The sequence below is a fragment of the Maniola jurtina genome, chromosome 1, assembly GCF_905333055.1.
Source record: "Maniola jurtina chromosome 1, ilManJurt1.1, whole genome shotgun sequence".
In the NCBI taxonomy this organism is placed as follows: domain Eukaryota; kingdom Metazoa; phylum Arthropoda; class Insecta; order Lepidoptera; family Nymphalidae; genus Maniola; species Maniola jurtina.
This window is the reverse complement of record NC_060029.1, coordinates 7,822,853-7,833,562: the sequence shown is the minus strand read 5'-3', so window position 1 is coordinate 7,833,562 and position 10,710 is coordinate 7,822,853. Positions and strand designations below refer to the sequence as shown.

General features: G+C 37.8%; 1 protein-coding gene across 5 annotated transcripts in view; it reads left to right on the top strand.

The window, feature by feature from the left end:
• LOC123867505 (homeotic protein spalt-major-like) overlaps positions 1-10,710 on the top strand; it is a 35,339-nt gene that overhangs the window by 22,893 nt on the left and 1,736 nt on the right. For 3 of the 5 annotated variants that reach the window (XM_045909562.1, XM_045909580.1, XM_045909594.1), the window contains 4 exons: positions 6,868-6,963; positions 8,838-9,072; positions 9,650-9,828; positions 10,435-10,602. In XM_045909562.1, coding sequence (XP_045765518.1) covers positions 6,868-6,963; positions 8,838-9,072; positions 9,650-9,828; positions 10,435-10,602 — 678 coding nt within the window. The remainder of the gene's footprint in view (positions 1-6,867; positions 6,964-8,837; positions 9,073-9,649; positions 9,829-10,434; positions 10,603-10,710) is intronic. The other 2 variants (XM_045909571.1, XM_045909586.1) reach the window with 1 other exon arrangement.

Sequence of the window (10,710 nt, the reverse complement as noted above, 5' to 3'; positions counted from 1 at the left end):
ATTATACCTATATTAGGATATACTAGAAGGCTGAAGCTGCCCGCGACTTCGTCCGCGTACAATTTCTGATTTCTCATGAAATTCTTACTTATACTACATCAGAAGGTCAACCGCTAGTAAAAACCGCGATTTCGTACCCGTGTATGTAGGTACCTCGTAAGCCCACTTTAAAAGTTCGACCCCTCATTTCGGCTCCTTTTGCAATTATTGTTATAATAATATTATTTTTGAATTCTGACATTAGCAATTTTTATTTATTATTTTTTCGTTTATTAGGTTTACCAGCAGCTTATAGCATCTAATCTACCTACATCCCATCAATAAGCCAAAATTACTTCAACCAAGTCGATTCGTTACTAAAATAAGAAGCAGTGACGGACGAATAGACGGACCTAGTTATTTTGGTACGGAACTCTAAAAATACCACTGCTTTTTCGCAAACTACGTTCATCCTCCCAACCCCTCTATTTTATGGGTAGATTTTCCTAAATCAATTTCCTCGCTGATGCCTGCGGCGCAGCACCTTCGCCCCAGAACGAACCTAGGTACTAGGTAGGAACCTTTTATAAGAGGTTGCAAAAAAAAAAGTATTACGATGCCTTGAGCGGTGTTAGCCTAGTGGTTAGGACGTCTGCTTAGTGCTTACTAGTCGGGGGGTCCGGGATTTAATCCCGGGCACGACATGCACCTCCATACTTTTCGGAGCTATGTGCGTTTTATGCAATTATAAGTATCTACTTATCACTGGCTTTAACGATGAAGAAAAACATCTCACTTGCTTTAACGGTGAAGAAAAACATAGTGTAGAAATCGACATGCCTGAGAGTTTTTCATACTTAATGTTCTCAAATGTGTGAAGTCTGCCAGCCTGCGCTATGGCCAAACGCTGCTCATTCTGAGAGGGGACCCGTGGTTTGCCGGCCATGGGTTGATAATGTTGAAAATAATTATTATACTTAGATAGGTACCTATTCATCGAGTGAAAACTTAGCTACTTAGCTTATATATTAGCTAAAAATCCACTAAGATAAACAGGTCCACTTGCATGTGCATAATATAAACATACCTACCTACCTATCTACTTATGAACCTGAACCAAATTCAATTCCGCCATATTTATGCCGTTGCGACATTTCGTTGGATGACAGCTGATCTTAAAGCCTCCCCAAATCCTTTCAAATCAAACGGCGGGCGGTATCATAAAAGAAATCCGAACAACAAAGCTCCTGTCTCCTTATGATCAAATATTTAAATAATAAAGCAACTTGAGGTCTACTTAAAATAATTAATTCAATATTTTATACAGAACGTAAAGGTTGTTAAAGAAATGATCTTTTTTCTGTTTTTTTTTTTTACAAACAACCTACCTATAGCAAATGGCAATTCAAGTTTATAATCAGTTCGGCCAATATTTCATATTTTTATATGAGGAGCCGCGCTCGCGTTTCTGTCCTATCGTCGCGTCTCGCCACAAAAATGATAACTCATAAAAACAACGTCACGGAGAACGATCGGAATATTAATTCACGTCGTAAAATATTTATTGCTTATAAATCCTTGAGCCTTTACCTACGCTTATCGTCATAAAAAGATTATTTATGCTTGACAAAATAACATTTTTCGTAAGTTTCTGAAAGTGACCACGCGGGACTCTTATCAATAAAATATAAGTTATTTATAGCGGCGCCGCAACTATATTTGAATGGTCTATTACCCACTGCTTTGACATCAATTAAGTCCTTAGTGGGAATAAATATTGATATTGGACCATTCATAAATTATGCTTAGTATTATAGATATTACAAATCTTATAGTGTACCTGTCTACCTACCTATATCTTATTATCTGAATAGGCACACATACCTACCTAATTGCCTTTTTAAATTAGAAAGGCTCGAAAAAATCCATTTTTTAATCAAAGTTGTAATTACATTTGCTTTGCTTGAGATGGGACTGGAAATGTAATTTCCATACAGTTTGATCTTAATTCTTTAGGTACCTACTTAAGCATGTCTCGTACCATATAACTATCTTATTATCAGTTTTTTATCACTTCCATTAGTTCTCACAGGATTTTTAAAAACCTAGGTAGGTGTATATCTATCGACGCAAAGTCAGGGCATCATCTAGTCGGGATATATCTACCTATCTAGTACCTACCTACCTACGAATAATTAATAAGAAGTGCCATTTGCCAATAAATAATTTTATTAAAATAATGTTGATACAAATTCTAAACCAGTAGAGCGATCTAGTTTTTTATCCCCGTTCAGGATATTAATACCTATAAGTAGTTACCTCAAACTTATAAATAGGTAGGTATCGAGGCACGAGTAACATTAAGTACCTATTAATTTTTTGCTAGTCCACCGTGGAATTTAATTTATGATTCTATCATTTTCAATTAGGTAACAATTAAACTTTGAAAGCCATGCTTTATACCATTATCAACCGATACGTATCTACGACGAAAAAACGGATATACCTACTTACTTAGGTCCTAGATAGCCATAATTATATACCTATACCTATTTCTATTTAGATAAGGAGTAGGTATGCCTTACCAGGTAGACAAGTGGTCAAGTGCGTGTCAACATATCTAGTAGGTAGACTTACCTAGTTAGGATACAGAGACTAGGAAATTCAACTCACGTAAAACTGCGACTTTGTGGCTTATTTTTCGAAAAACTATTCAGGAAATCTCATGATTTTAAAATTTCTTTCCTACTAGCCTTGTAGGCAAATATTTTTTTTTACTCTCAGTTTTTATGTTCATGAGGCTTATCCTGAAAGATTTTTTTTTTTGTTAAAAAGTTGTTAAAATGGATCGAGGCGGACGGATAGAGGGACCGACGAACTGGACGAAACTATTAGGATTTCTTATTTTAACTGTGGAACCCTAGAAATGATCACAAATACAACCACAGGCCACGTCTATAGGTACGTTCTCAAGTCAACATTTTTTTAAAAGATGTGTACTAGTGTTGTATTCAAAGATTTGATCTTTTGTGAACTTGATGATAATAGGTACCTAGTACCCACTTATATCCGTGTTACAAGCTGCAATGTTCCCTAATTGATGCCTAAATCTAAATGAAGACCTAAGGTTCGTTAAAACCATTGCCAACCACACATACGCTAGTTATTAATAGGTAGGTAGAAGATACCTAAATAAAAATGTGCAAATTGTAAGCTTTGATTCAATAGAACGTCGACGCAGATCGGAATAATCGATACAGTTCGCAGCGTGAACTTTCGGCGCGGGCGAGTAGCGACTCTTAAGTCTTATTGGAATTTTAAATGCGCTTGTAAGGTTCTATTAGATAAGGCAGCGCACCTTGTTCTCTGGTTTGCGCTACAACTGATTTGCAACGCATCGGTAGCCGGGTAATACACTATAATTTGCTAGTCACCACGATTTGCGTCTTTTGTATTATCAACGTTTTCATTTCTATACTTACCTAGGTTGCTTTTGTATAATTCATTTAAAGATTTATTCAAATATATCCATTCAGTCATCGTCCTGTTACAGTAAAAAAACTGTTAAGTATAGCTAGATATTTGTAGATAGTTTTCGTGTTATAACGTAGAATTGGCCTGTAATTTTAGCATAAGGTCGATGCCTCCAGCCAATGGCAAACGAAATGAGAATAATAAAGACAATTACCGACTGTAATTTAATTGTATCTACCTATTGACGAAGTTAATAAGTAAATAGGTACCTGTCTATTTATTCAAATGTATTAAAGGCAACACGAAATACCAAACAATTTGCTAGGAAAAACCTAAGCTGAGTAAAATACAGGTTTGCTAAAAAATGCTTTGACTACTTACTGTAATTTTACTGGAATATGAGATATCTATTTGAATGATAGTAACTTATACCTACATGCAGGCCACGATGACAATAAATTCGCGCTTACCATTATGTACCTAGGTTTCTCTTAGCTAGAGCCACCCGAACCCTATAACCACCCTAACATCGCGTAGAGACATATAAATCTAAAAGAAACAAATTCTTACCAAAAGGTTTGTTTTCAGAATTTTTGAGCTCCATGTAATGTTACTGACAACCTAGATGAACCTAAATAATAAATATGATACCTAGACCGTTAAAAAATCTAAATTGCAGAACTCGCAATACTCATTCTTAACTCATCGATAGAATACGATTATCCGAGTACGTATGTATGTATCTACTGCCTGGTTAAAAATGTTAGTAGGCAGTAGTTATATAATAATATGAAAGTAGACTTATATTTATTGCAATCCGTTTGTAAGTTGTATAAGTAAATCATCTGACAGTAATTGCAAACCAGCAAAATACATCTTGAGGGTTTTTATGCTTATAACTAAGAACATTGTATAGTGCTCTTTTTTAGGTAAAAGAGGTAATACTTCGGTTCAATAGTTACGTAGAAAACCAGATAATTATAAAATCGGAAGAAAATGTTTAAAGCATCTATCGAATAAAATTGATTTTACGACAAACCAAATATAAAAACAACATGAAACAGCACTATTTACGAACTCGACAAACGTTTTGAAATTATAATCAGCCATTGTGAATGTCATATCTACAGGCCAAAATATATTATTTTTTTGTTTTTATAAAAAATAAATAATTTAAATATTGACCTCAACTCGACTATACCTACTTAAAAATCGAATTTACATTAATACACAAGTAGATAGGTATCTACCAATATTGCAGAGCCATTTAAATAGTCCGCTTTTGACAGTGATTTAAAATATTATACGGTAAGAAAACCAGCCAAGTGCGAGTCAGACTCGCACACTCGGGCTCCGTACCTTGGAAGGATACGTAAGTATCATTATTAGGTACAACCCGATTACTAAAAGAATAACCCTGGCTTTTTTCAATTTCAATGTATGATAAACGCCAAACTTAGACAATACTAACATAGCATACCCAGAGTTTTTCACAAACATTTAAGTTTCATACCTAAATATTCTTAATGATGCTTTTTTCACACCGTACCCATGCGTCGCAGTGACGCGGACGTCTTGACGCCAGGTCCAAACTTTTAGTAACCGGGTTGTATATTTAATGAAATTGTTTGACTGCCTCAAAACCATATAATCTAGATGATGCTACAAATAAACCAAAGGGTACAAACGTAGCCCTATTCACTCTACTCTCTGTCTGTCTGTCCGCTTGTCACAGTTCTCTAACTCGTACATGAAATGAGTAACAAACCTGAAATTTTGGTACTTATTTGGTGTAGAACGTTCACCCGAAACCCCTTGAAAAATAATTGAATTGAATTAGAAATTCAATTAAAAAAATTCAAAAATAATTGAATTGAATTAGAAATTCAATTAAATTATTTTTCAGGGGTGCTAACACATGAAAAAGGAGCCGGAAAATAAATTCTTACCCTAGCATGTGGGGTGTCATTGTTTAGAGCTCATTGAGTAGAGTACAAATATTTTTTTATTTTTTTTTCATTTTAAAATAAGGAAATAGGAGGCCGTTAAAGTTGTCAGTTTTTGATCATTTTTGTGACGGGGTCCATCTCAAGGACTAAATACTGAAAACAACAATTTATAAAGTAGGTAATAAGTAAGCTGTGACCCAAAACCAATGAACATGTTTTCTTTCACGGTTCATTGCGATGTCCAGCTTGGAAATGAAATATTTCATACGCCCAAAATAATTACGTTGCTCATAGTTATGTACGGAACCCTAAAGGTGCCCACGCACTTGAACTGAACTGCAGCTGAACTGCGCGTCGCGGCAGCGCCCCGCACGATATTCTCTCCAGCCGCAACGCGCGTACCGCGTAGCGCGTCACTGCCGTGCGTCGCGGTTGGAGAGAATATCGTGCGGGGCGCTGCCGCGACGCAAAGTTCAGCTGCAGTTCAGTTCAAGTGCGTGGGCACCTTAAAAGAGCGAAGCTTGACTTGGCTGTACAGTAGGACTTAAGTGGCATGTCAAAAATAGCCTATAAAATGACTTCATTATATAGGTACATTGACACGTATTTTGGGTAGGTTCATACTTCTCGTATACCTGCAGTAGATAAGTATTTAGCGTCATAAAATTACGAGATTAAGAATGCTTTATCACAAATTACTTGCCTGGACGAGGCCTGGATAATAAATTGCTTGAGTAGGTAGGTAATTAAGGCATATTTGTAAAAAAAAATATAAGTAAATGAGGGATATTTATATATAAAAAAAAACATAGTTAGATCTAGATACCTATGAATATATAATAAATTCTTATCATATTTTGTATCATGTATTAAAAGAGTACCTACATAGTTAGTAAGGTGTGTGTATGCAGATATTTTACTATTTTATGTGTAAAGATAACTACCCAACAACGACACTTTTCAGAGTTGGAAAATTAATACGTTGTATGGCCGAAACCTATAGGTACCTATTCGTAGGCTTGATGTTTTAAGAGTACTTATAACTTCCTGAAAAGTAGATTCCCTTAAGGGTCTCCCAAAACAAATGCTGCGCCAGCCATTCATTTAGTTAATTACTACAACTTCACTGCTTTATAATGAAAAATAAATACTTACCGACATAAGATCTTATTTAAGTATCTATATTTACTTGTAATGACAAATATTTTAAATCGGTTAGTGTGAAGACAACATATTGTAGATATTTAATGTATACTTACCTATGTTTTTATTTGATATTTCTTTTAAATAAAGAGTAGTTACTCTCGAAAAGTTGTACCTACTTAAAATACGGCTAGCGCAGCGCTTGGCACGGGGACGCGCCTTAATATCATACCGATTTTTTTCTCTTACAATTATGTTTCCCCATTAATCCCTTTTTATTGTGTATGCGTGTGCGTAAATGTGTGTGTATTTGTGGTTCCAGAGCAGTGGCGGCGGTTGCCGGTGCGGAAGGCGCGCGCGCGCACCCCGCCCGCCGCACGCCACTGCTTTGGACCTCTGGAACGCCTTCGTCTACCCGGTATGCGAGACTGACGCCTGAGCGTGGACTCTAAATTATTATCTACTGATGGGCTGTGCACATTTGCAAAGTTGAAAACAAAGATTGTGTAGTGGTGTAGCAACCAGGGTTGGAAAAAAGTTTTATTAACAAAACTTTTTTATTTAAAACGATTAAAAAGATGTTTAAAACAGTTTTTTTTTAAATTTAACACATGTTTTACACGTTTGTTTAAAAAATGCCAACCATGGTCGCAACGCACTCTGGTGACGATCACTGATCGCGCCTCATAGCGCGACAGCGCAATACGATCGACTAGTGTGTACGTCTTCTTATAAAGGTAGTGTCTCATGGGCCACAGCTGAAGCGACTGACGCACGCAACAAACGCGCCGCGGCTGACGCGCAATACTAAAGATAATTAAATGTCACACGTATTCGTCGACCGCAAAATGCGGGAGGCTCGGAAGTGGTGTCATTTTTGATAGTGTTTAGTATTGCCACGTCAGCCGCGACGCATCCGTAGCGCACGTAAATCGCTTCGGCCGCGACCCACGGAAGTCTGCCTTAACTTTGAATTATGCCTCTTGTATCGGAAGTCGCACCACGGCACTAGTTTGTTTCCACCTTTAGACGCCACCTCACACGAGCCGAATGACTCGAACCGGGTCGTTAGAAATCGTAGAAGAGTTCTATGTCTAGAAACACTACAAACTCTTGATAACACGTCGCGTTTGTTGTTAAACGTGGGGTGGCGAGAATGTGCCCGGCCCATAACGACCCTCTATGACCTTTTGTTTCGACCACATTTTTTTTGAATCCCCATTGGAACCATTTATTGTAGAATTGAAAGTGATTTATTCTTAAATAAATACAGTATCTAAGGTACCTACTAAGTAATAATATTGCTCTATTCATTTATCTCGAAACAAAATGTTGCAAAGTGTCTCATTTAGACTAGACATACCTACCTAATAGCTACAAAAATTGCTTGATAAATACTTCCCCAGATTATTTGCCATTTGCTTGCATAAAAGAGGCCATTGTTTCTAAAATATTTTTTTTGAGTAGCACTCACTAACATTAATAAAAATTTATCAATCGTGCGACAAGAATTATATTGAATAGAGATGGAAAACTAGATGATTCTTATCCATTTTAAAAGCAACCCGTAGTTTGGAATTTTTGAACAAACCTAGGCAGGTATTTACCTCAATTGTTATCAATCAATTCAAACTTATACAATAAACTGATTTCCAATAGATATCAGAGATAAAATAAAATGACTCTTTTGATATTGCTTCAACTAACAAGTCAATTAAATATTAATGCTATTTATTTTTGCTTCTGCGCGATAAAGTCCAACATATAAATTACATTAAACTAGAAATAGCGATTTGAAATCAAATTTACTCGCGAATATTGTAAATTAAAAGCATTAACAATTTTATTGGAAATAATACCTACCTACTTAATTGAAACTATAGGGTACTACCTAACTACTTTAAGCTTCATAACAGTGACCTCTACTAACACAAGTAAGCTGGACCTGCGATTGCCGACCAGTTTTTGAAGCAATTTGATTTTGCCACTTTAGCGCTGATAGCAGCAGCAGTGAGCGTCATGTGAGCGTAGGTAACTACTCGGAACTAAATGTCAGTGATGAGAAATCTATCAACATAGTATCAACACAAAGACCATTAATTGACACAAAGTGGCAATTTTCATTCCCGCTACACTGGGTGGGACGCTTCGAATTAGCAAAAAAATAACTGGCATTTTGTACGGCACACCTCTTCCAGCGTACTTGTATAATAAGTCCATTTCAGTGCTTTAATAAATATAGATAATAAGGCAAATGAACGGTTACACTAAACTATGTTTTTTGCTTACCAGGGCAACATGAAGCAACACATGCTCACACACAAGATAAGGGACATGCCGCCTGGTTTCGACAAAGGGGCGAGTGGTCCTTCGGGGCCGTCCAGCGAGGACGGTCGGGACCCCAGCCCAGACAGACGGTCTTCCCCCGAAAAAATGGACCTGAAGAGGTCGCCGCCGGCGCATCCTCCACCCCCAATGTCACATCCACCTCCTATTGACATGCCACCGCTACCGAAAAGGCCTAGTGGTAAGATTTCTTTATTTGGTACTAGATTAGCCCGCGGCTTATTTCGGTGAAAATATAAATCCTCCTTTATCTATACTTTTAAATAAGTATATATACCTTATATATATACTTAGATTCCATTAAAAGCCTTTGACAGCTCTTTCACCTGGTGATGATGCAATCTAAGATAGAAGCGGGCTAACTTGGAAGAAGTATGGCAGTATTATTAAACCCTAACCCCTCATCGAGTTCTATACGACATCGTTCCATAACGCTAAAACGCTTGGTGGCACGCTTTGCCGGTAGGGGTGTGACTAGCCACAGCAAAAGAAAGATTTAGAATATTTAAATAGAATATTTTTTTAGTTTGAGCTGTGCGTCGATAGATTAGTCAGTCAGTTAGTCACCTTTTCCTTTATTATTATCTATGAATATTTATCTCATTAGAATAGAATATATTTTCCCCAAGTTCCCGTGCCAGGAATCGAACTCGGGAACTCTCACTTCTTATAAGACCACAGCGCTAACCACTGCGCCAAGGAGGTCGTCAAAAAAAATTTTTTTTTTGCATCTTACTGATGAATAATGATATTTGCAGTCGCCAGTGTCCCCAGTCACCCCCCACCTTCAGCATCTTCGAAGCACCTGTGCGGCGTGTGCCGGAAGAACTTCTCATCCTCGTCCGCCTTGCAGATACACATGCGCACGCACACGGGGGACAAGCCGTTCCGATGCGCAGTCTGCCAGAAGGCGTTCACCACCAAAGGAAACCTTAAGGTAAACATTAAAAAAAAAAGAATATTAGCCAAGTTTATCATTATGACTAATATTTTCCCCTCCAATTAAGCGGAAAGCTTGTGCTAGGAGTAGGTACGACAATATATAACGAAAATAGGAAAAAACGGATCGGGTTTGAACCGGCGACCTTTTGGATTTCAATCCGCTCCTTTAACCGTTGAGCTATCGACGTTATACATTCGACTTACGAAATTGAATTTTTTTGCAGGACCTCCCTGGCGCAGTGGTAAGCGCTGTGGTCTTATTACTGGGAGGTCCCGGGTTCGATTCCCGGAAAGGTTAGGAATTTCATAATTTGTATATCACTGGTCTGGTGTGGTGGTGGGAGGCTTCGGCCGTAGCTTGTTACCACCCTACCGGCAAAGCCGTGTCAAAACCAAAGGGGTATGGGTTTAATAAACCAGTCATTTATTTGTATGAGGATCGCGAGAGATGAGTCGACGGTGCCTGTAAGGCCTGTACCTACTTACCAATAAATCAAAAAGTTTGTTATTTTTATATTTCATATATCTTTATATTACATTTTTGTATTTTAGTAGTTCGTCTTCTATGATTCAAGTTTCATAATATAATTGTGTTGCACAGGTGCACATGGGCACGCACATGTGGAGCGGCGGCGCGTCGCGGCGCGGGCGCCGCATGTCGCTGGAGCTGCCGCCGCGGCCGCTGCACGAACCGCACGAGCTGTTGCGGCGCCCTGACCTGTTCTACCCCTACCTACCCGCGCCTTTCCTCAACGGCATGCAACAGAAGGTAAGCCCTTTGCTTTATGCTCTATGCCTTGCTCTTTACAAAAAAAAATTAAAGTTACAACTTACATAGACTAGGCAATAAAATGTATTCTATATGTATACAAATTTG